The 27,031-nt window shown below is 44.2% G+C and overlaps 1 protein-coding gene across 1 annotated transcript in view; it reads left to right on the top strand.

Annotated features, from left to right (window-relative positions):
- LOC124722463 (doublesex- and mab-3-related transcription factor A2) overlaps positions 1-27,031 on the top strand; it is a 206,807-nt gene that overhangs the window by 48,409 nt on the left and 131,367 nt on the right. The window contains exon 4 of the mRNA XM_047247620.1: positions 12,289-12,490. Within this exon, the coding sequence (XP_047103576.1) occupies positions 12,289-12,490 (202 nt within the window). The remainder of the gene's footprint in view (positions 1-12,288; positions 12,491-27,031) is intronic.

The raw sequence follows: 27,031 nt of genomic DNA, 5'->3' as shown, positions 1-27,031 counted from the left end.
CGTTTTCACTGCCCCACAGAGAGCGGCTAAGAATTGCCATGAAGAAGAAAGTGCGTGGCAGTTGTGTTAGGTGGGCTGCATTCATTAAGGCGAAGCCTCTCATCAGGCCCTCCCACTTGGCGGGAGACATCGTTGTTCTAGGCACCTTTACTCGCTCACAGTGCGCTCACAACTGAAAAGAGCGTCTTAATGCGATCGACGATCATACTAGAGACACTACCCAACACATCTGTGCAAAGCTTCATCGGGTTTTCACTGTGGTGTCCATTTCGCGACCGATCGGAACTTACCGGGTGGTCAAAAAGTCAGTATAAATTTGAAAACTGAATAAATCACGGAATAATGTAGATAGACAGGTACAAATTGACACACATGTTTGGAATGACATGAGGTTTTATTAGAACAAAAAAAAAATACAAGAGTTCAAACAATGTCATCTGAGCAGAATAGCAATAATTAGCATAACAGAGTAAGACAAAGCAATGATGATATTCTTTAAAGGAAATGCTCAATATGTCCACCATCATTCCTCAACAATAGCTGTAGTCGAGGAATAATGTTGTGAACAGCACTGTAAAGCATGTCCAGAGTTATGGTGAGGCATTGGCGTCGGATGTTGTCTTTCAGCAACCCTAGACATGTCGGTCGATCACGATACACTTGCGACTTCAGGTAACCCCAAAGCCAATAATCGGACGGACTGAGGTCTGGGGACCTGGGAGGCCAGGCATGACGAAAGTGGCGGCTGAGCACACGATCATCGCCAAACGACACGCGCAAGAGATCTTTCACGCGTCTAGCAATATGCGGTAGAGCGCCATCCTGCATAAACATCGTACGTTCCAGCAGGTGTTTATCAGCTAGGCTGTGGATGATGCGATTCTGTAACATATCGGTGTACCTCTCACCCGTCACGGTAGCAGTTACGTGTTGCTGTCTAGCGCCATCTGTCGGTCATTTTGTGAACTTTGTTCTTTTTTTTGTTCTAATAAAACCCCATGTCATTCCAAGCATGTGTGTCAATTTTTACCTCTCTATCTACATTATTCCGTGGTTTATTAAGTTTTCAAATTTATACTGACTTTTTGATCACCCGGTACTTTCTGGAAAACCCTCGTATACGATACGTCTAACTAACACTGTACAGATGGATTTGTCTGCCGACTCAGCAACGAAAAAAATCGCATGAATCGGACTAATATAACAAGCGAGATTACAAAATTCCCATTCCTTTATGAACACACCTCGTATGTGCAACAGTAATTTTGACCGTAATTGCGGATAGTGGCGCACTGAAGGTGGTTCTCAGTATTGGGAGACTACGGGGAAAATCGCCGAGTTATTTACGTTCCGACTGCCACTAGCATCGTAGACATTGATATGATTTCTGGTAGTGTGACGACAGTCAGTTGTTTCTGATAAACAAGATGGATAAATCTTGTATGAGGGCAACGACATTCATAATTAAAAACTCGGTGTTCTTGCCACTAAAATTAGACTAAAAGTTTGAGCTTTATACAGGAACCTCGGTGGCTTCTTAACTAACTGATAAGTTTCGTCATGGTGCCAGAGATCGTGTAAATGTCTGCGATGTTAGTGGCGGCCTTTGGAATGTAAAAAAGGGGGCGAACTTCCCTGTAGTCTCTCAACATCGAGAGTTCTCTTCCATGTACAACTAAGATTACATGGTGCCGTCACGTTAACGATACATAAAACGTGTTAGGGGAACCCGTAAAAGAGTACAGTCGTTGCCGTCATGCGGAAATGGAAAGATTTATCTGACGTCCAAAAGGGCATTGAAAGACGTGCACTTCATTCACCTTTCAGTGCTCGTATTTCATATTTCTAATCCCAGCATTCTGGTCCTCGGTAAAATAATAATTCAGGTAAGATTAATAATTTCTATGGATTGCCTGATTTATTTGACGATTTTTACAGCTTGTCTCACACTAATCTGTGAGAGGAGCTTGGCGCTAGAAATTTTCTTTATTTATGGGCGAGGGCAACAGTCTTCCTAGCGGCCATGATGGCTTCCCGTTTTCCCGTCCCCTTTCCGATCGCCAGGGTAGCACGTGGTGTCGTTTGAATATTCAGTAGTGGCCGAAGTTCCTCCTGTTCTCAGTTCCCCAACCTGCCTTACCAACCTTATAAACGCTATTTCTGCTCGATTTTAACGTCGCGAGGTCGCCTCCCTGTGAAATTCCGGCCCTATGATAGGCCAGTTCAGGTGCGCGCCTGTTTTCCGCGGGCGGGCGCCAACCGCCCTCCGCGGATGGGTGGTGGACAAAGGGGCAGTAGGGCAGTTCTAGTGTGACCGGAGGTGCCGCTTCCAGGATATGAAGTTCGGTAAGCATGAGCGCCGACGTGCACTGTAGATTCGCGCCCTGCGGCCCAGAGGGAACCTGACAGGTCATTGTGAATAGTTTCGCGTCTTGCGGGTTTTATTGCTTTAGTACGGGAGGCTACCGAGCGATTCACGCACAGTAGCATCTTCTTAGTCTTGGCTAATTCCTGGTGGTGGTCGTTGCACGCCTGCAACCCCTTCCTTTACTAAATGAGATTCTGTTTCATAACACGGCGATCGTTACTAAAATTCCTTTCCTCCTGTTATCGTGGTGTGTTATGAACGTACGTTAGGGCAGGCTGCTGAACTCGAATCTTTCTTCCCCCCACCCCCATTTGGTTGTATTATTGTTCGATTCTCAACTGTTTAACAAATGAGTCCGTAAATCTTACGTTCTCTCTCTTTCCTTACGTGAACTCACCCCTAGTGTAACAGAATCATGCGGAACTAGAACGGTTGCTATAAGGTCGTGCAGGTCTCGCGCCACTAACGATTGGATAAAGATTCCATACCGCGCGCCTGGCACGACCATTGCACTCTTGGCACCGGTAACAGTAGTAACCATGTTCAACAATTCCCCATTGATAAACTGGGAAGTGTTCACGGCTCAGTGTGAGTACGTGAGCACTAAATCCACTTGATGTGGTGGAAGTAGTGGCCTCTGTTTTGCCTTGCTGGTTTAGACAAAAAATAACAAAAATCACAGCCCCTACAGCAAGGAATAATAACCTGTAAAATAAAACTAGCCACCGCTTTTAGCATGATCATTGGTTTTCGGGCCATGGGTGGAAAAACTTCCGAAAGGGCCAGATTTGTAAATTGTTCTCATGCCGTCGTGGATGACGTACACCACTCATGGCAAAATGACGCTATCCAAAGCCGGATCTGAGACAACTGTTGTGGTCCATGGGCCGTAGGTGACGGGTGACCGGCGGCTGCGGAGATGTGTACAGACAAATAGACGTGCAACTGTTGAGCAAGTGACCGCCCATATGAACCAAGGGACTACCAACTACGTCTACTCAACGACCGTTCAGCGAATGTTGTTGCGTATTGGCCTCCGCAACTGGCGCCTCGTTCGTGCACCTATGCTGACTGCTGTTTATCGGCGACTAAGGCTGGGATTTGCACGCCAGTATGGCAAATGGATGTCCACTGAGTGGCGACAGGTGGCCTTTCCAGACGATTCAAGTTTTGTGCTCCATCGGATAGATGGTTGTTGGTATGTAAGGCGTGAAGTGTCTGAAATCAAACAAGGGGGAGGTTCATGGTCTGAGGATTGGCTTCGGGGAATTCCCAGGGTGAACTCGTCATTCTGGAAGGCACAATGGATCAACACAAGTATGTTTGTATTTCCTCGGTACCATGGAATCTAGCAGCACAACACTGCAACTTGTCCTCCCTCCCTCCGTATTCAACATGAATCTAGAATCTGTGGTAATACCTTGATCGGGCAGTTCGCGCCATGGACCCTCAACTGAGAAACCTAGCGCAGCTGGCCACTGCACTGGAGTCGGCATGGCTGCACATCCCTGTCGGTACCTTCCACAACGTCACTGACTCTCTTGCTGTACGTATCGCAGCGGTCTGGGCTGCAAAAGGTGGTTACTCAGGCTTTTGGCTAGTGGTCACATTAATGTCATTGCACATTGTAAGAGCAGCTCTGGCAATAGTTATTCTTACACATTGCTGTTTTGGATAGGCTGATGTGTGAGACAAGAATTTTGTTTCATCAAACATACAGCTAGAAAAATGGGTAGGGTCCAATGCAGACGAGGCAAACGACGTATTTTCCGACAGTGTAAGAAAGTAAATGAAGTGCCGCGCGCAGTCAAAAACAGTCTTGATTTCAGGGTCACCTGGACTTGCAACATTCATTGTATGCGCAGAAGCAACGATATCAAAAGTCAAAGCATACGGTTTCCGAACGTTGTGCGGAATATCAACAGCATATTAAAAATCCTGATCTAAAAAGAATCAGCGGTTGATGAGCGCAATTTCAGCAAGAAACATCAAAATGTCATGATGAAACATAAATTTTGTTCCACATGTCGGTCTATTGGGACTTATAGCAATAATAACTTTAATTGTAACAGCTGTTATAATTTTGCCGGCCGGAGTGGCTGAGCGGTTCTAGGCGCTACATTCTGGAACCGCGCGACCGCTACTGTCGCAGGTTCGAATCCTGCCTCGGGCATGGATGTGTATGATGACCTTAGGTTAGTTAGGTTTAATTAGTTCTAAGTTCTAGGGGACTGATGACCTCAGAAGTGCCATAGTGCTCAGAGCCATTTGAACCATTTGTTATAATTTTAGAGATGCATGAAAGAGGGCTCACAATCTAGAGACAATACAGAAAAATTTGCGAGTTCTCTGCGTTCCAGAGGCCGCCACTGTCAGATGACCACCTCCCCATGCACTCGGCTCAGACTTTAGAAGGCGATAGAATCGTTTGGAGTGGTGGGAATGACAAGAGACTGAGTGCTTGTCACCCTGGTCGGGGTTGACACAGAGCGCTGCAGGTAGCAGCAAGTGCATACCATTTCATACTCCTCTCGTATGGGAAATAAGATCGTTGCGACATTATATGTAGAGTAAACGATGAAAAGAATAGATGGTCCACAACTGGGATGAAGAAGAAATCGATAACTACATACATTTTAATCTATAGATGTCTGCCCTCGGTAGCTGAGTGGTCAGAACGACAGAATGTCAATGCTAAGGGCCCCAGTTCGGTTCCCGGTTGCGTCGGAGATTTTCTCCGCTTAGGGACTGGGTGTTGTGTTGACCTAATCATCATCATTTCATCCCCATCAACGTGCAAGTCGCCGAAGTGGCATCAAATCGAAACACTTGCAACCGGCGAATGGTCTACCCGACGGGAGGCCCTAGTCACACGAAACAAAGAAAAATCTATAGATCATTTAAAATAAGCTAATGTCCGCAATTAGTTTTAACTTATTAATAAAAGTAAGACTTCAGAAGGTGATTTCTGACGGGAAAAGGTACAAAATATTCATATCTACATATTCCCGCAAAGACAAGCTGAGTTTGGAATGAAACAGTTAGCAGTAGTACATTATATTACACGTTACATGGCATTGGTTTCTTCGATATTACAAGAGCAGTATAGCTTGGCGGCCATGAGATGAAATGGAAGCTTTCACACACCGCACCATGGATTGGGTCATTCTCTTGAATGTTCTAGGCTGTAACAGAACAGAGCAACAGGCTACGCGTACAAACTGTTCAAGGGTCTGCACATCACCGACTGGTTACCATGCAGAACATTTTTGAAATGCCTCCACAAGTAAAAATCAAGAGGGTTTAAGGCCGAGGTGGCCAGGCAGGAGGGCCTCCTCGTCTATATCCAAGGACAATGACACGGAAGTGGGCTGGTGCTCAATCGTGTGTAAGTTGCATTACCTTTCCTATTGCTAAAGGAACATTCTCCAACAAAACAGGTAGAGTGTTCCAGAGGAGCTCCACGTACTTACGTCAATTAAGGCGTAGTGGCAAGATAAATGGCCTAACTAGGTGTGTTGTGGATTGGCAAGACAGCCAACCAACTATGAGAGGAAGCCGAAAGGCACGCGTTTTAGCTCACGCAGGCTGGCGTGAGGTCTGGAACAGGTCAAGGAAATGAGACTAACAAAAAACGTACGTAGCTGCTGGAATACTTAACTTTAATCCATAATTGGTGCCGGCCGGAGTGGCCGAGCGGTTAAAGGCGCTACAGTCCGGAACCGCACGACCGCTACGGTCGCAGGTTCGAATCCTGCCTCGGGCATGGATGTGTGTGATGTCCTTAGGTTAGTTAGGTTTAAGTAGTTCTAAGTTCTAGGGGACTTATGACCACAGCAGTTGAGTCCCATAGTGCTCAGAGCCATTTGAACCATTTGAACCATAATTGGTGAACATTGCTCTTGACGGTACATGTTTTACAGCATCAATAGTAACTGGTAATGGCGCCTTGCTAGATCGTAGCAAATGACGTAGCTGAAGGCTATGCTAACTATCGTCTCGGCAAATGAGAGCGTAATTTGTCAGTGAACCATCGCTAGCAAAGTCGGCTGTACAACTGGGGCAAGTGCTAGGAAGTCTCTTTAGATCTGCCGTGTGGCGGCGCTCGGTCTGCAATCACTGATAGTGGCGACACGCGGGTCCGACGTATACTACCGGACCGCGGCCGATTTAAAGGCTACCACCTAGCAAGTGTGGTGTCTGGCGGTGACACCACAAGGTGCATGCCAATAGTCAATGCCGAAACATTGATGCCAAGTGTTGCTGATGAGACGGATCAACCATTCCCCTAAATTTCCTGTTGACCACAGGTGACGATTATGTATGTTTATGATTCCAGATCTGCCAGTGGTCGCTTCACCGTTGAAAAGTACAGACGACAGAACTCCAATTAAGATAGTTATCTGTTGCCACAACCAGAGACAAAATGTTCTTCGTGGAGGAAAATCCGCTGCCGATAATTCTTTCACAACCTGCAGGTGATAAGAATGTATAGCTCAGATAGGGGATCGTTCTGTGATGGTGTTTTTAGTACAATGACTCCGTGCTACTCGTTTAGATTACCGTGAAAATGAACGAGGAAGTTTATTTCAATATTGTTAGTGACGACATGTTGCCCCTATTTTCAAACCTGCAAGCATACATTACTGGTTTCGGGAATACCCTCGCACTATATCACCATCACCGGCCCGCTGTTTCACACGACCTTAATACCATAGAAAATATTTGAGACTATGTCAATAGGTCGACGGAAGAAAATGATAACCCTCAATTTAGTGAAAATTAGTCTGATCATGCTATCTGTTTTGTTTTCAACTACACTACATGTTGGCAACGAGCAGATCCGTTTGAACCAATAGAAAGTATTTGTTGACAATGTCATTGTTGGAAGAGAAATTCAGACCTCAGCCACAATCGGATATTGAAATAAATCCAAAGGTAACAAGTGAAAATTTGTGCTGGACTGATATTCGAACCCGGATTTCCCTCTATACGCGAGCTCTCGCCGTAACCGCTTCCGTTATCAGGGCACGCATTCTCTCCAGCCCAAGTTCTTTGCTTGTCGCACACTAGATATGTTGCGTCCACTGTCCATTATCCTCATTGCTCGCAACTTCACCTGATTCTCGCAAGAGTTCGGACGTAATGTACATCCGCACTGACGGTATCATTATTCGCCCTCAAGGTGCATATACATTGAAGCGCCAACGAAATTGATATAGGCATGCGTATTCAAATACAGACATATGTAAACAGGCAGAATACGGCGCTGCGGTCGGCAACGGCTATTGTTGTTAGATCGGTTACTGCTGCAGAAATGGCAGGTTATCAAGACTTAAGTGAGTTTGAAAGTGGTGTTATAATCGGCGCACGAGCGATAGGACACAGCATCTCAGAGATAGCGATGAAGAGGGGATTTTCCCGTATGACCATTTCATGAGTCTACCGTGAATATTAGGAATCCGGTAAAACATCAAATCTCCTACATCGCTGCAGCTGGGAAACAATCCTGCAAGAACGGGACCAATGACGACTGAAGAAAATGGTTCAGTGTGGCAGAAGTTCAGCCCTTCTGCAAATTGTTGCAGATTTCAAGGCTGGGGCATCAACAGGTGTCAGCATACGCACCATTTAACGAAACAATATCGACATGGGCTTTCGGATCCGAAGGCCCACTTGTGTAACCTATATGACCACACGGCACACAGCTTTACGCGTCGCCTGGGCCCGTCAACACCGACATTGGACTGTTAATGACTGGAAACATGTTGCCTGGTCGTATGAGTCTCGTGTGCAGATGTGGAGACAGCCTCATGAATCCATTGACTCTGCTTGTCATCAGAGGACTCTTCAAGCTGGTGGAGACTGTAATGGTGTGTGGCGTGTGCAATTGGAGTGATATGGGACCCCTAATACGTCTAGATACGACTCCGACAGGTGACACGTACGTAAGCATCCTGTCTGATCACCTGCATCCATTCATGTCCATTGTGCATTCCGACGGATATGGTCAATTCCACAAGGACAATGAGACATCCCACAAGTCCAGAATTGCTACAGAGTAGCTTCAGGAACACTCTTCTTAGTTTAAACACTTTCGCTGGCCACCAAACTCCCCAGAAATGCAAATTATTGAGCATATCTGGGATGCCTTGCAACGTGCTGTCGAGAAGAGACCTCCAATCCCTCGTACTCTTAAGGATATATGGTCAGCCCTGCAGGATTTATGGTGTCAGTTACCTCCAGCACTACTTCAGACATTAGTCAAGTCCATGCCACGTCGCGTTGCCACAATTCTGTGTGCTCGCGGGGGCGCTACACGATTTTAGGCAGGTGATCCATTTTCTTTGGCTTTTAAGTGTATATGTGTGATTACAAACAACATGTAAAGTTTGTAAGGATGTTGCAGGGTAGGCTTTCCTGAGAAATAACTGTTAAGAAAAAGACTCGGTTACCGAGTTAATTAGCATTTATGTTAACCAATCAGGTCATTGCGCGACCAAATTCTAGTGGCCCGCCAGATACAATTAGTGTCAGTTGTTCTCATAGTGTAGATTACAGCTCACGAGACTGCTCAGCCTTTGGCTCCTGTTCGATCCTCACTACCGTCCCGTGTCTAATTTCTCTATCGCTCTGTTGTTCAGTTTTAGGAAACCAAACGAAGAACACTTTATGGACAATGTCGCTGACGGTCCGCTTGTACTTGCGGGCGCAACAGCCTGATTGGCTAACTTCAATGCTAATTAACTCAGAAACGGCGCAAAGCATTGAATTTTTTTTCTTATCAATTATTTCCCAGCACAACGTACACTACAACACCTTTACAGACTGTTCCTGACCATCCTCTATACACTGTTTTGCCTTACCATTTCAATGTTCTTGTCTTTGGATGAAAACAGTGCTACGTCACAGTACCAATATACCAGTGACATCGAAATGTTGTAATCGAGTTCAGAGATGGCTACTTGGCGAGAGTGTTAATGGCGACAGTGTCCATTTACTGATGGCAGTGATGCAGATCCCGATTACGCACCAGGGATTACATCTGGTCTAGAACATACCGCAAGTGTGGCTTAGCACTGTATTGCCACCGGTCTACCACACTATTCTCAAAAGCTTTAGTTACAGCACTTGTCAAAATTTTGAAGAACTCTTTAACGTTAGAAACATATAAATGCAGTGTATATTACTGTTTAATTTTGCGTCCCAACAATAGAAACCGAAGCTGAGTGCAACAAAGAAAAGCTCTGATGATGGCCGCGACATTAACTTCAGACGAGATGTTGGCTTAAATGGGAACACTTGAACCCTGTGTCAATGAATGTAAAATTTAAAGTGAATGTACGCCCGTCGCAACGGACCATGGAATGGTTCTATTCAAAAATAATTATCGCACGTGTTAAGAGATTTTTTCCCACTGGGAGACGAGACGATCAATTCCTGTTTCGTAGATTGCTCTCGGTCACTGACGGATCCGTAACCACACCCACTCTTGCACATCCCCGTCCGATTGAAACCGACATCCATCTTGCCGGAATTTGTGTGAACAACTACTTTGGCGGGGGAAATGAGGTTCAAATGGTTCAAATGGCTCTGAGCACTATGGGACTTAACTTCTAAGGTCATCAGTCCCCTAGAACTTAGAACTACTTAAACCTAACTAACCTAAGGACATCACACACATCCATGCCCGAGGCAGGATTCGAACCTGCGACCGTAGCAGTCGCGCAGTTCCAGACTGTAGCGCCTTTAACCGCTTGGCCACCTCGGCCGGCGGGGAAATGAGGGATGTTTCCACTGTTGGCATTGCCATTTGCCCTCGGGCTCCAAATGTTGGCACTACGTAAGGTCCTAACGACTTCTTCGACTGCAGAGGCCCTCTGCTTGTCAAGTTCTTCTAGCTTGTAACGACAATCATAGCGCAGTGATATGAACACACTTTGCAGAAACTGCTACGCATCATAGTCAAAACGTCCAGAAATATTGTCTGACGGGATTGTCCTATTGCACGATAACGCCATTCTCCCACGCTGCCAATCGGCCCCAGTGTATGCGGACCAATATCTGGTTCGTTAGTCTTAAGAACTGAACTAAACAAAGGCTCCCGAGATTACATCAGTTTACAAAATTCTGTAAGAATTTCTCCAGCGCGAGCAACCCATTTGGTGGACGAGACTGAACGTTTAACTCTTTTGTTGCGAAACACTGCAATATCCTCTGTACAGCCCGGATCGTTCGCCATGTGATTTTCACATCTTTGGCGGTCTGAAGAAAGACGTACTAGGACATCCGTGTTAGTCGGACGAGGAGGTGCAAAAGTGGGTGTACGAAACAACAACTGATCGCCTCGTACCCCTGTGGGATAAATGTCTTAACGCGTGTGGTGATCACTTTTGAATGAAACGATTCAACGATCCCATTGTGGTGGGTGTTCGGTTTTCACTTGACTGCCCTTTATACAGGGCGCTCTAAAATTTCCGCTGCAAACTTCTAGGACTTGTAGCCAGGGGACTGAGTAGACAATATTTCGAACTAGAACCTGTGTCTGGAAACGTACCGTTTCTCGTGCTACAGCCGCTTAAAAAGCCGCGCGGCATTAGCCGTGCAGTCTCAGGCGCTGCAGTCATGGAATGTGCGGCTGGTCCCGGCGGAAGTTCGAGTCCTCCCTCGGGCATGGGTGTGTGTGTTTGTCCTTAGGATACTTTAGGTTAAGTAGTGTGTAAGCTCAGGGACTGATGACCTTAGCAGTTAAGTCCCATAAGATTTTCACACTCGCCGCTTGAAAACGTGTTTGCTAGGTAGGTTCAAATGGCTCTGAGCACTATGGGACTTAACATCTGAGGTCATCTGTCCCCTAGACTTAGAACTACTTAAACCTAACATCACACATGTCCATGCCCGAGGCAGCATTCGAACCTGCGACCGCAGCAGTCACGCGGTTTGGGACTGAAGCGCCTAGAGCCGCTCGGCCACCGCTCGGCCACCGCGGCCAGCTGTTAGGTAGGTATGTAGCAGGGTAGTTACAGTGTGGGGTACTTACATCGTATCGGCTGAGCTCATTCGACGTCTATCCTACTTCTCTGACCTGGTTCGAGCATCGTTTACGTGTCTGTGAGTGTTAGAACAACATGGTTGAGTACACGTTTGCAGAATACACAGACATGACCCTTCTGTATGGTGAAGTTCACACTAATGGAAGAGCTGCTCGCCGCCTTTATCGAGATCGTTATTCACAACGTCAGACTCCATCGCATACCCTTTTCGCCACAATTACGCAACGGCTTCGAGAAACGGATACCTTCACCGTCAGCAGGCGTAACTGGTGCTCCAAGGAGAAGCTGAACACCCGAATTCGTTTAACGGTAAACAACAATGTTTGTGAAAACTGATTAAGTTCCCTTTTTGTTTCTGTGCTTATTAACGAATTGAACTGCAAAACAAGTGATGTACTGGGTCCCACCTAATGAATTACTTGTAAAAGCGATTGCGCTACCAACATGTTTTCAAATGAAGAATGAGATTTTCACTCTGCAGCGGAGTGTGCGCCGATATGAAACTTCCTGCCGGTCCGGCACACAGTTTTAATCTGCCAGGAAGTATCATGTTTTCAAATGGTTGTAGCACGGCAACGGTAAGTTACCGGACAAGGGTTCCGTTTCAAAATATCATCCACTTAGTCCTTCTGCAAGTCCTAGAAGTTTGTAAGGGGAATTTTAGTGCACCATGTATATGTAACCTAGTTCAGCAAACGCATGAGGAAAATTTGTTATTTAACTCCGGCCGACCTACAAGCTGTATACGGCATACCCGAAGAGACTCGTGGACTCTCTCCCTCGCCGAATTGAGCCCATTATCAAAGTAGCGTGGTATTAGCATTACCGACGTGCTTATCACTTTGACCGAGCCCCGTATGTGTTCAGGTCGGTGACAGCAAAGGAGGCTACGACGGCGGCGGCCAGCAGCTCGTCCTCTGCAGCCAGCAGTAGCAGCAGCGGGGGTGGCGGCGGCGGCGGCGGCGGCGGCGGCGGCGGCAGCCGAGTCGGCGTGGGCAGCCCGGTGTCGATGTCAGGGCGGTCTGCGTTCACGCCGGTCACCCCCGGCAGCGGCGCGGTGGGCGCGGGGGCGGGTGCGGGGGCGGCGCCCGCGCTGCCGCCGCTCGTGTCGTCGCTGCTGGCGCTGCAGTCGCTGTATCCGCCGCCGCTGCTGCCGCCGCCGGGCCTCTTCCTGCCCGCCGCCGCGGACTCCATTTTCCGGCCGTGCGGCGTGCCGGGTTGCGGCGAGTGCGACGGGAAGGCGCTCGGAAAGCTCTCCATCAGCTGAGGGGCCCACACGGCCAGCTCACTCCCTCGTAGCTCTCTACTCGTCGGTTCCATCTCGTACGAGACTCCTTACAGTCTACTCAAACTCCCAAACATCTTCGGCCCCAGAGTGTGCGAACCAATATCAGGTTCGTCAGCCTTAAGAACTGAACTGAACAAAGGCTCCCGAGATTACATCAGTTTACAAAATTCTTTAAGAATTGCTCCAGCGCGAACGACCCATTTGGTGGACGAGAATGAACGTTTAAAAGCCGACGACACTACTATGCTGCATATAGTGAAGCGTCAGGCAAGCGCTAAATAAATAAAGAGAACTGTTTGACTGAAAACAGACGGCACTTTGCAGTAAAATACTATCGAAGATAAGAGTGAACGCGTTTTTAAATATTTCTTAAAACATTTCACTACAACACGAGGTTTTGCTCGTCTTGGCAGCATGAACGTGGTGCAACACATTGGATCACGTAGTGATATAATGTAAATAAAATATACCACTATTAACCTGTTCCGAAACTCGCTCGACGCTATTGTTAATCATTTGCTGGAGGTCGGATCTCTTGACCGATGACAGTTACGTTATGCAGAGGAAGGAATGTCTGAAAACAGTCGAAAAGAAAACAATCCTGCAACGTTTTATTATGAAAGACCACCAGAAATGTCTCCGCAGAGAAGGGATTTTTCTTAACTCTAATAAGTCTGACAATGTAAAAATTTATAAGAATCCAGTGCCACAATGGAATGTTTTCTTTACAGATAGACTTGCTTACATGAGGATGAAGCAGTGTTCCGTACAAACTGTAGATTATCGAGACTGCACGTTATTTTCAAGGCAGAGACATAGTCAAATGAACAGCTGAGAAGGTTTGATATTGATTTTTGCAATTAATTTCAATATATCTGGTATCAAAAAGTTTACTCTCTGTACATATTGTATCTGTCTTGCTGCTGTGCCTACTTCCCGACAAAAATCAAAGCATGTTATGTAATACTGCAGATTCATAACCATCGTCTGTGTACCGCAACACTATTTTCATTAGTACATCAGCCATATTTCAAGAGACATGTGTCTCTGAAGAACTAGAAGTATCACACACAGTATCCGACAGCTAATATGTTAACGTAGGAGTTACATTATCAATGTCAAGGAAGAAAATACAAGTTCTTATAAGCAGAAAGTAGCACTTCACAATTGGTGGGAATGCAAACACAGGTCTCCAGGACAGCCGCCTCAGTTTCTGGCAGCTATTGTTGATGTAGCTCATTTAGTGAGTATTTCGATGTTCGCGACGTGAATTATGACAGTTTCCTGCGGTGATATGGATTGAAGCTTACAGTCAGTTTACTTCACTAACAATTTTGCCCAGGAAATCAGTGCAGCCTGGTCATTACTTCTTTCCACGAACAGTTCGTGGCTTTAGGAACCTGCCAAATAACATTATGATTGCAGGGCAGTTCACAAAGCAAAAATCTTATCATTTGGCTCTGTAACTCGACATTCATGTACGAAGCTGGAATGTGGCAGCATGGAAACTTGTACTGACTAATTATCCGTTATACCCTCTGTCTGCTACTCAGATATTAATGTTTATAATGTTTATTAAACTTGTAGTGATCTATATTTACGAAAACTTGTGCATTGAACTAGGAGAATGAATAAATTCACTCATCGCAAATGACTAGTAATTTAATGGGAGGTGTCTATAAAAGCGTATTGTAACAAAAAATTGCTGTTTCGTTACATAACGCTTTAGAAGACCATAGCTTTCACGATTCTCAGAAACGTTCTTCAAGAAGCCAATAATTATGTGTGATATTTGTTATTTTTTTTAAGTAAAAATATAGACAAACTGCTTTTGAAACTCGAGAAAACACTAAACAGGAACAAACAATTTTAGTAACAGTCTGATGCTTTATTTACGTGTAATGTTATTATTGGTCATTAGTATCAATGTTATCTTTGACTGTTATTAGTTAAGTCAGTGTACTATAACTGTTAATGCAGCACGAAGAAGAGTAGTGACCGTAAATATGATATTCTATTTTTGTTATGAAGACATCTTTTCTGCACTACAGTGCAATGATCCTTTACAGTGTAAAATCCTAACAGCTATTATGTACAGTATGCATGTACCTCAAATGAATATCACTTACATGATAACCATTTAATTGTAAAGATGTAGCTACTTGATTCTACAATGAAAGTCGACTTGTTAGCATATTATAATTTTGGAAATAAAATTAGCTTTCTCAAGCTTCATGTTACGAAATGTAACTTACCATTTTTTAACCTGATACAGAATTATTGTTGTATCAACTAAACTTTTCAGGAAATATAGAGGTGCTCTCCACAGATGTGTTTAATCAAGACATTTAAGATATGCCATCCGGACTTAAGAAGTTCGGAATATATGATTGAGAATTCAGTTACCGTTACACTGAGGAAAGATCACAAGTAGTCCGTTGATATTTACAAGTTCTAATATATGCAGTTTAAATACACGTTTCACGCTCTACTATTCGTAATAATTGTTTTTCTTGTTAAAACCGTTCAGCAGATAAGATTTTTTTAATGAATCAGTAACTGCAGTAAAATCAAATCGATCTTGATATAAGAACTTTCGTTTCGCATACAGCTTCACACAAGAGAAGAATGTCACGATCACCCTGAAGTGTGTAGCATTTGTGCTTTTTGTTATCCTGGTGAGTTCTGTGAAAAAACTCAGCACATTTTTTAATTTAATCACTACTTCCAACTGTAGTAACATGTTTTCGCACAACTTTTAGATTCCGAAGGTTATAATATAGAACAATATTGTCAAATGACAACCTATTTCGCATACAACTTACTCTTGGACATAATTTATAATAAATAACTAAGTAATAGTACATTATTAATGTAATAATTCTACAGAATTTAGGTTACTAAGCAACAAACCATTGTATAAATTATTTGTTATTTTGTCAGTTAAGTTCCATGGGTAAGACACTTCTATAACCGATTTGAGTCTGACGGAGTTCAAGAAAATGTTCAAATGTGTGTGAAATCTTATGAGACTTAACTGCTACGGTCATCAGTCCCTAAGCTTACACACTACTTAACCTAAATTATCCTAAGGACAAACACACACACCCATGCCCGAGGGAGGACTCGAACCTCCGCCGGGACCAGCCACACAGTCCATGACTGCAGCGCCCGAGACCGCTCAGCCAATCCCGCGCGGGTCTGATGGAGTATTTCGTGGAGAGGTGCACAAGCTTTGATCTCACTACGGTACATTTCGAATCAGTACTCTTCTTCTCAGCTTAACTGTCAAATTTGTCAATTTAATATTTGAAGCTCAACAAAAAATTAGGAAAAGTTAAAAATACTATGATTTTCTCTTAGAAATCGAAGTTATCACCACTCAAGAATTAGGTGTTCGGCCTGTTCCGAATGCTGCCTACAAGGCAGTAAGAGGAGCCGTCTATGACCGTGGGACATGAGAGGTAGGCTAATCCGAATGAAGTCGTTGCTTATTTATTCAAGCAGCTCCTCATTTAGCCTCACGAGGGCTGAGTGGACCTCGTACCAGACCTCTATACTTAAGAAAAATCCCGAGGAGCTTCTGGGAATCGAACCGAGGGCTTTCCGCACTGAAGGCAGCGACACTAACCATATTTTCCCTGTATGTTTCTTCGTTATCTTTCGTTTTTGATTTTGTGGATCTATGCGGAAGTCTATAACTGAAAATATTACTCAGATATTTGTTACAGAGGGTGGCCAGCCCGCTGACCGAACGCGCTGAGCTACAGCGCCGGCAACTTCGCTCTTTTTACAGAGGGTGAGCGAACACGCTCAGCTTGCAGCGCCGCCTGAAAAAATTATAATTATAATCTTGAAAATAGCAGACGACATATTCATTTAAATTAATTATAAAAACCAAATAACACTGCGCAAAAAGCTTGCATTTGTTGTATCTTTGTACCGAGCGGTGCCAACCCATGATGCGACATTCATCTGTGCTAAGAGTGAATTGGAGGCATTAACTTTCCTGAGGCAAACTGCGATATTTCTTGTGCTGCCTTATTGCTCTTATGCATCCAGCTCTAGCCCTTAGATTCCTAACGGTACAGTGTACTGCTATACTTACACTATGGAGTCATATTTGTTTGATCTGCTAACAACAGACTTAAACACCGTTGCAGACCACAGAAGCTAGAAAAGTTAGAAATGACTCCATCTGACGCTTAAGCGCCTTCAACGGTATGTACAGTATTTCCTACAACTAGATAAGGATGTGTGGCAAAGAATTCACACACTGAACAATACGAATGATGTGGCTCCACTGAAGTTCAGTTGTGTTAAGGTATCTTGAATTTCGGGGCCACTTGGGGGAGCACTTAGAAATCTTCACCGTTCTTATATTTACAGGCATTTCTATTTGAGTGACGAGATGAATTTCATTAGCTAGCCGAAATAATACGTAATTCCCATTGAAGACTGCCGCTGAATATAATCTCCGAGAATCAATCAGTTAAAAAATCACTTAAGAGTGCCTTTAAGTGGCTTCGTTTTCCTATGGCAAGTGAGACACAAATGCATGCATACGTACGACCTGATAGTCCCATTACCTGTAACGCGGCAAAAACGAATAGGTGTCAAATCCGAGAGGTGATCGAATTAACGTACTAGCCAATCACGATGTTATTGCACTTGGCCTCTCGTGGCCGTTATCGGTAACACGTGGTGACGTGAGTGTGAATTCCTAAGGGACCAAACTGCTGAGGTCATCGGTCCCTAGACTTACACACTACTTGAACTAACTTAAACACACGCACACACACACACACACACACACACACACACACACACACACACACACACACCCATGACGGAGGGGTCGCGCAATCCGTGACATGGCGCCTCGAACCACGCGGCCACTCCGCGCGGCAGCGTGGTGACATTACAGTAAACAAGTACAGTGGTGACTAAGGAAAACGCATTGCATTGTGAATGATTTCAAGACAGTTGTGCATATACTATCAAATCATTCATGGTGTCTTCTTGAAATATCGCGACAGAAACTCACGACAATTCTACCGAAGCGCACTCACTGCCATGTGCAGTATTATTGTGGTCGACTAATATGTGGAGCCAAACAGGCATGTATGTAAACGCAACTGCTGTTACGACGAGAATGTGTATGTGTGAACATCATCACAGAGTAACTCCTGTCAAAATCGGCAGTTCTACATCAGGCACACTCTGCAGCAACCTTCAAGTCGCCGAACACATTAGTGGAGTTGCACTATGGTACAAGCATTTCTGGGTATACATCACTAGAATGCTACAGCATGGACTTCGATATTTAAGGCAGGACAAGGACGCCAGGAGTACAGTGAGGGCACTGACCACACCGTCAATCGTCGTCTGTCACCTACTTGGCATCTGAGAAATCTAACACTCTTACAAATTGTTTATAAAACATAATACTGTAGTTATGACTCGGTGGTTCTGGAGGTAAGTGCCAACCTATAGATATGGGGCTCGAGCCCAAATCGTTTCCAGAAATTTTTCTGTGTCTCTTATCGCATATTTCACCTTTGTCAATGATTTGTTAACGTGGAAAATCGCAAGAAGAATCGTGACGTGGAGTTCATGTAAAACTCTTGGTCCCGCTATAATTGGCTGGTTACCTCAGTTCAAACGTTGGAGGAGTTCAAGGGCAGATCACCTATTGTAGGACCATGCCTAGTAAAACACTGTGGTGTTAACCAGCCTTCGGTTTTACTTACTTGTAGACTGAGCTGGGGGTGTCATAAATCGTCATCACGCTTTCCTGGGACTATTTACTGGCGAACTTATGTGACTGCTGTGGAAACAGGAGTGCAGTAGAAGCCGGGTCTCAAGCGATTCCAGAGCATATACAAAGTGCCCAAAATCTTCAGTGTGAAAGTTACAGAAATAGAAGAAATTCTTAAACAGATTGGTTTGATATAAAGAGCTAATAGTTGAAAATGAATATCTTAGGAGACTCGAGGTCTTGAACGAGCAATGCATGTCAGCAGACGTGTTCGTAAACAGTTTACAGTTCATAATAAACGACTTTCTGATATGTCTACGTTGGTAGTGAAACCTTGAAAAACAACACACACTCGTCTGGTATGTCTGCCTGGTGAAGTTTACCACTGTTTACAGTTCATGACTTATAGCTGAAGACGAAGCAACAGATGTCATTTCAATAAGAAGAAATTCATCGCCATGGGCAGACACTTACGAGAAGCTGGATCGTAGAATTTTGGGAGATGATGTTTGGGAAATACCCCAAAAGTGGATGACAAATATTGATCATGTGACGTCATATTCAAAATACGGACGATATTTTCGAGCGCGTTCGTGGAGGGATCAGGGAGGGATGCAATACTTGCGTTCAAGCATGCGGTACAAATTTCGAACTCCTTTTGTTAGTGTGTTGTAAACGCAGAAATTAAAAAATTATTGCCTTATCTGTAACCAAGCTGGAGCTGTTCTTATTTTGTGTCTCTTTCCTTTTCTCCCTTCTGTTTATGTTTACAGACGTTATGTTGTAGAGAAAACATAGATAATTTACTGGTAATGACGTATTTCGTGAACTTATACTCCTTTATCTGTGACGCAAAACTATAGGTTTTTGTTGTAATGTATTTTGTAATAACCAGCGGAAAGCGCGAGAGCGGTGAATCAGTTAATAAAGAAATACCTCAGTGTAAACACATAATTGTCTCGTGCAATGAAAAAATTCTGCCTGCTGGACGCATGAATCGAACCCTGAGCTCCACGTGCTAAAGTTGCTCACGTAGGCGCGGAGTCACACCGACGCGAATATTTGGATTGAATGATCAGTTGCGACAGACCGACAGGCTCAGCCGCTGCAAGTTCGGTGAGGTATGTCATGTAGTGACTTCACATTTGTCATCCACTTTTGGAGCATTTCCCAACATTTGCAACCACATGTGCATTATATTAGTTATTTGTCTCAATTTCATCTATTTCGCTTTGGAGGTTCAAAAATGGCTCTGAGCACTATGTGACTTAACTTCTGTGGTCATCAGTCCCCTAGAACTTAGAACTACTTAAACCTAACTAAACTAAGGACATCACACACATTCATGCCCGAGGCAGGATTCGAACCTGCGACCGTAGCAGTCCCGCGGTTCCAGACTGCGCGCCTAGAACCACTAGACCACCGCGGCCGGCGCTTTGGAGGTTTTTAAACGTTGATAAGGAACACACTATAGAGGGTGTTACAAAAAGGTACGGCCAAACTTTCAGGAAACATTCCTCACACACAAAGAAAGAAAATATATTATGTGGACATGTGTCCGGAAACGCTTACTTTCCATGTTAGAGCTCATTTTATTACTTCTCTTCAAATCACATTATTCATGGAATGGAAACACACAGCAACAGAACGTACCAGCGTGACTTCAAACACTTTGTTACAGGAAATGTTCAAAATGTCCTCCGTTAGCGAGGATACATGCATCCACCCTCCGTCGCATGGAATCCCTGATGCGTTGATGCAGCCCTGGAGAATGGCGTATTGTATCACAGCCGTCCACAATACGAGCACGAAGAGTCTCTACATTTGGTACCGGGGTTGCGTAAACAAGAGATTTCAAATGCCCCCATAAATGAAAGTCAAGAGGGTTGAGGTCAGGAGAGCGTGGAGGCCATGGAATTGGTCCGCCTCTACCAATCCATCGGTCACCGAATCTGTTGTTGAGAAGCGTACGAACACTTCGACTGAAATGTGCAGGTGCTCCATCGTGCATGAACCACATGTTGTGTCGTACTTGTAAAGGCACATGTACTAGCAGCACGGGTAGAGTATCCCGTATGAAATCATGATAACGTGCTCCATTGAGCGTAGGTGGAAGAACATGGGGCCCAATCAAGACATCACCAACAATGCCTGCCAAAACGTTCACAGAAAATCTGTGTTGATGACGTGATTGCACAATTGCGTGCGGATTCTCGTCAGCCCACACATGTTGATTGTGAAAATTTACAATTTGACCAAGTTGGAATGAAGCCTCATCCGTAAGGAGAACATTTGCACTGAAATGAGGATTGACACATTGTTGGATGAACCATTCGCAGAAGTGTACCCGTGGAGGCCAATCAGCTGCTGATAGTGCCTGCACACGCTGTACATGGTACAGAAACAACTGGTTCTCCCGTAGCACTCTCCATACAGTGACGTGGTCAACGTTACCTTGTACAGCAGAAACTTCTCTGACGCTGACATTAGGGTTATCGTCAACTGCACGAAGGATTGCCTCGTCCATTGCAGGTGTCCTCGTTCTAGGTCTTCCCTAGTCGCGAGTCATAGGCTGGAATGTTCCGTGCTCCCTAAGACGCCGATCAATTGCTTGGAACGTCTTCCTGTCGGGACACCTTCGTTCTGGAAATCTGTCTCGATACAAACGTACCGCGCCACGGATATTGCTCCGTGCTAATCCATACATGAAATGGGCATCTGCCAACTCCGCATTTGTAAACATTGCACTGACTGCAAAACAACGTTCGTGATGAACACTAACCTCTTGATGCTACGTACTGATGTGCTTGATGCTAGTACTGTAGAGCAATGAGTCGCATGTCAACACAAGCACCGAAGTCCACATTACCTTCCTTCAATTGGGCCAACTGGCTTTGAATCGAGGAAGTACAGTACATACTGACGAAACTAAAATGAGCTCTGACATGGAAATTAAGCGTTTCCGGACACATGTCCACATAACATCTTTTCTTTATTTGAGTGTGAGGAATGTTTCCTGAAAGTTTGGCCGTACCTTTTTGTAACACCCTGTATAGTGTAAATACAAGAGACATTCCGAAAGTACCTTCATTGTTTTTCACATGGAAGCGTTAATGCCAAAAAGCTCTAAGCACTATGGATCTTAGAACTACTTAAACCTAACTAACCTAAGGACATAACACACATCCATGCCCGAGGCAGGATTCGAACCTGCGACCGTAGCAGCAGCGCGGTTCCGGACTGAAACGCCTAGAACCGCTCAGTCACAGTGGCCGGCTGTCGCACAAGGAGTAATGTTGTTTCCATTTGTGAATATGCAGGGACACCCACTTCGATCTTCATCATCCACACTCTGCCTTCCTTTTCAGAACGTGTGACGCCAGCGACCAACCATTTCACGAGACGCGATCTCTTCACCATACACGGTTTCTAGGTGTTCACGTGTGACAGACACACTACTTCCGCCTGCTGATTCATACTGGATAACAGCACACACTTCCATTAGCAGATGGCAGATAATTTAAAAATTAAAGATGTTTGACGTACAGCAAATTTAGAAAGTAAATATTTAAAAAATTAGAATGGTGGATGACAGGGGATGCCCTTCAGCCAATCAGAGAGCAAGATAGATCTGTCAGGAAATTTTTTACAAACAATCAAAGTGCAGTATAATTTTTTTTTACCATGTTAGAAAGCATCCACAGTATTTCCATCAGCCTCTTGGAGCTCCACGTGGATAATTATTCAATAATTTACCTAATGATATTCATAAACACACACACACACACACACACACACACACACACACACATACACACACATACACATGCACATACGCACACAAAACTACATAAAGGATGTAACTTGCAGTATTTCATAGTACCTTACAGGGTATCCAAAAGTATCGAAATGCTATAATTTTTTGCACCATATTAAAAGAATTTACCCAAAATATTACGCAAAGGGTATAACTTGCAGTATTTTTGGCTGTGCTCAAAACTATCTAAAAGCTCTGAATTTTTTTACTTCATACTTACTGAGAAATGATATAAAGGGTGTAACTTGCACCTTCGAAGTACTTTACAGGGTTCTCGAAAGGATTCGAAAATTCTGAATTTTTTGTGGCATATACAAAAGTATTTTTCCAAAACTTACCTAAAGTAGCACTTACGTACGTTGGAAGTTTGATTTCCTTACTGAAAGCAGAGAGAAGCCTCAAATTGATTATTTTCCCCATCCTAATTGTTCTATCATGCTTGTCTTTCAGCTTCTCTTCCTTTCCAGAGTTTTAGAAAGCCTAATTTCTAATTGGCAAACGTTTGAGAGAGCTTTGGCGCCATAATTCGTATTGGTAAACGTTTTAGACAGCATTGGTAAATACTACAGTAGTTCGTTTCGTACTTGGCCTCGACTAGACCCAATAATTTGCAATAAAACTCAATAATTGCCTTTCAGTGTCATCGGATATATTTTTCTCAGTACATTCATCTCTCCTAAATTGATTAAGGAGGGAGAGATTAGTTGGTTGGTTGGTTTGGGGAAGGAGACCAGACAGCGAGGTCATCGGTCTCATCGGATTAGGGAAGGACGGGGAAGGAAGTCGGCCGTGCCCTTTGAAAGGAACCATCCCGGCATTTGCCTGGAGCGATTTAGGGAAATCACGGAAAACCTAAATCAGGATGGCCGGACGCGGGATTGAACCGTCGTACTCCCGAATGCGAGTCCAGTGTCTAACCACTGCGCCACCTCGCTCGGTGGAGAGATTAGTGTTTAATGTCCCGTCGACAACGAGTTATAAGAAACGGAGCACAAGCTCGGATTAGGGAAGGATGGAGAAGGAAAGCAGCCAGGTCCTTTCGGAAGAACCATTCCCGCATATGCCTTAAGCGATTTATGGAGATCATGGAAAGCCTAAATCAGGATGCCGGGAGGCGGGTTTAAACGGTCGTCCTCTCGAAAGCGAATCCACTGTGCTAACTACTGCGCTACGCTGCCCGGTGGTGGTGAGAAACGTTAGGTTATGACAATACATAGCATCAGAGTGAAGTGTCCACAGCATATACATATTTATGTACAGCTGTAAACTTACGGATTGGGAAATCGTTAATTTGAGGATGCATTGATCCTTACATCAGGAGTAGGTCTAATTAATTACATTCAGACAGCCTGTTTGTTGTGTGTTTCACTAGTATTTTAGCCAACTTGTATTTTGTGCTTGGCCAGGTTGACATCAATCTGTTAGGGCTAACTTGCATTGTCAGCTGTCTGTTATCTGAAAGTGTGAAAAAATCATTGGAGCAGTTATACTTTATACTTCACAAACACGTGTTAGACACCAACTTGACATGTGTATGTGTGTGTGCGTGTGCACCTGCGCGCGTGTGTGTGCATGTGTGTGTGTGTGTGTGTGTGTGTGTGTGTGTGTGTGTGTTGTGTATGTGTGTGTGTAAATTAACATTGTGAAAATTGAAGTAAACAATGCATTTTTTGTGTTGCTGAAGTATTGTTGCAGATATCTCAGACATGAAAAATAACGTTCAGATACTTGACAGACATCATAGAAGTGAACAACAATCAATTTTTGGGTCATTATAACGTTTGACCGTCTTTTTAGTTTTAGAGACGAGTATTTGACGTGGGAATAGCACTGTTTACTCTTCTCGACAAGTGCACTTTAAGCTGTAAATTATATGATCAGTAGTGCTGATGTGTGTATTGCATTGTAATATGCATATCGTATTATACCAGTTGGATGTCAGTAACAAAAACTTCTACATCTACATCCACATCTACATTTATACTCCGCAAGCCACCCAACGGTGTGTGGCGGAGGGCACTTTACGTGCCACTGTCATTACCTCCCTTTCCTGTTCCAGTCGCGTATGGTTCGCGGGAAGAACGACTGTCTGAAAGCCTCCGCGCGCGCTCTAATCTCTCTAATTTTACATTCGTGATCTCCTCGGGAGGTATAAGTAGGGGGAAGCAATATATTCGATACCTCATCCAGAAACGCACCCTCTCGAAACCTGGACAGCAAGCTACACCGCGATGCAGAGCGCCTCTCTTGCAGAGTCTGCCACTTGAGTTTGTTAAACATCTCCGTAACGCCATCACGCTTACCAAATAACCCTGTGACGAAACGCGCCGCTCTTCTTTGGATCTTCTCTATCTCTTCCGTCAACCCGATCTGGTACGGATCCCACACTGATGAGCAATACTCAAGTATAGGTCGAACGAGTGTTTTGTAAGCCACCTCCTTTGTTGATGGACTACATTTTCTAAGGACTCTCCCAATGAATCTCAACCTGGTACCCGCCTTACCAACAATTAATTTTATATGATCATTCCACTTCCAATCGTTCCGCACGCATACTCCCAGATATTTTACAGAAGTAAATGCCACCAGTGTTTGTTCCGCTATCATATAATCATACAATAAAGGATCCTTCTTTCTATGTATTCTCAATACATTACATTTGTCTATGTTGAGGGTCAGTTGCCACTCCCTGCACCAAGTGCCTATCCGCTGCAGATGTTCCTGCATTTCGCTACAATTTTCTAATGCTGCAACTTCTCTGTATACTACAGCATCATCCGCGAAAAGCCGCATGGAACTTCCGACACTATCTACTAGGTCATTTATATATATTGTGAAAAGCAATGGTCCCATAACACTCCCCTGTGGCACGCCAGAGGTTACTTTAACGTCTGTAGACGTCTCTCCATTGATAACAACATGCTGTGTTCTGTTTACTAAAAACTCTTCAATCCAGCCACACAGCTGGTCTGATATTCCGTAGGCTCTTACTTTGTTTATCAGGCGACAGTGCGGAACTGTATCGAACGCCTTCCGGAAGTCAAGAGAAATAGCACCTACCTGGGAGCCTGTATCTAATATTTTCTGGGTCTCACGAACAAATAAAGCGAGTTGGGTCTCACACGATCACTGTTTCCGGAATCCATGTTGATTCCTGCATAGTAGATTCTGGGTTTCCAAAAACGACATGATACGCGAGCAAAAAACATGTTCTAAAATTCTACAACAGATCAACGTCAGAGATATAGGTCTATAGTTTTGCGCATCTGCTCGACGACCCTTCTTGAAGACTGGGATTACCTGTGCTCTTTTCCAATCATTTGGAGCCTTCCGTTCCTCTAGAGACTTGCGGTACACGGCTGTTAGAAGGGGAGCAAGTTCTTTCGCGTACTCTGTGTAGAATCGAATTGGTATCCCGTCAGGTCCAGTGGACTTTCCTCTGTTGAGTGATTTCCGTTGCTTTTCTATTCCTTGGACACGTATTTCGATGTCAGCCATTTTTTCGTTTGTGCGAGGATTTAGAGAAGGAACTGCAGTGCGGTCTTCCTCTGTGAAACAGCTTTGGAAAAACGTGTTTAGTATTTCAGCTTTACGGGTGTCATCCTCTGTTTCAATGCCTTCATCAACCCGGAGTGTCTGGATATGCTGTTTCGAGCCACTTACTGATTTAACGTAAGACCAGAACTTCCTAGGATTTTCTGTCAAGTCGGTACATAGAATTTTACTTTCGAATTCACTGAACGCTTCACGCATAGCCCTCCTTACGCTAACTATGACATTGTTTAGCTCCTGTTTGTCTGAGAGGTTTTGGCTGCGTTTAAACTTGGAGTGAAGCTCTCTTTGCTTTCGCAGTAGTTTCCTAACTTTGTTGTTGTACCACGGTGGGTTTTTCCCGTCCCTCACAGTTTTACTCGGCACGTACCTGTCTAAAGCGCATTTTACGATTGCCTTGAACTTTTTCCATAAACATTCAACATTATCAGTGTCGGAGCAAACAAAATACTCAGTCATTGAGTTCAGTCTTACCAATTTCTATTTGGAATGTGTGTCATAGTGTCTCGGTTGTATATTACATCGAGACAAGACTTGTCAAAAGAAGCAAAAACTACATTCAGCGAGTTTACTCTCGGCTATGCCTGCTTGCGTGACACTTGACAAGCAACATAAAACAATTTGGATGCGGAAAATAGTTAATTTGAGGATTCTTTGTGCCTATGGCAAGGAAATCGAATTCTCCAATAACGCAGTTGCTGCTGAATGTAGTTTCTGAACAAATGCTTCTAATATGCCGTAAAAATTCAGAACACTCGGATTTTTTTCAGCATCCTGTAAAGAATTTCGAAAACTGCGAGTTACACCGTATACACAATTTTTAGACAAATGTAAGGTCGAATAAAACTTTAGTGGTTGGTTGGTTGTTTTGGGGAAGGAGACCAGACAGCGAGGTCATCGGTCTCATCGGATTAGGGAAGGACGGGGAAGGAAGTCGGCCGTGCCCCTTGAAAGGAACCATCCCGGCATTTGCCTGGAGCGATTTAGGGAAATCACGGAAAACCTAAATCAGGATGGCCGGACGCGGGATTGAACCGTCGTCCTCCCGAATGCGAAAATATTTAGTGTATTTATATATTGTTGACCATAATAAAAAAAAAGACTGGACGTTAAATCTTCAAGTAATTTTTTTTGTGAATAAATGCTTCTGATTATTGAGCAAAAAGTACAGAGCTTTTGGATACCTTTGAGC

Source organism: Schistocerca piceifrons, chromosome X, assembly GCF_021461385.2.
Source record: "Schistocerca piceifrons isolate TAMUIC-IGC-003096 chromosome X, iqSchPice1.1, whole genome shotgun sequence".
Lineage (NCBI taxonomy): Eukaryota > Metazoa > Arthropoda > Insecta > Orthoptera > Acrididae > Schistocerca > Schistocerca piceifrons.
This window is presented reverse-complemented; position numbering and strand designations above follow the sequence as displayed.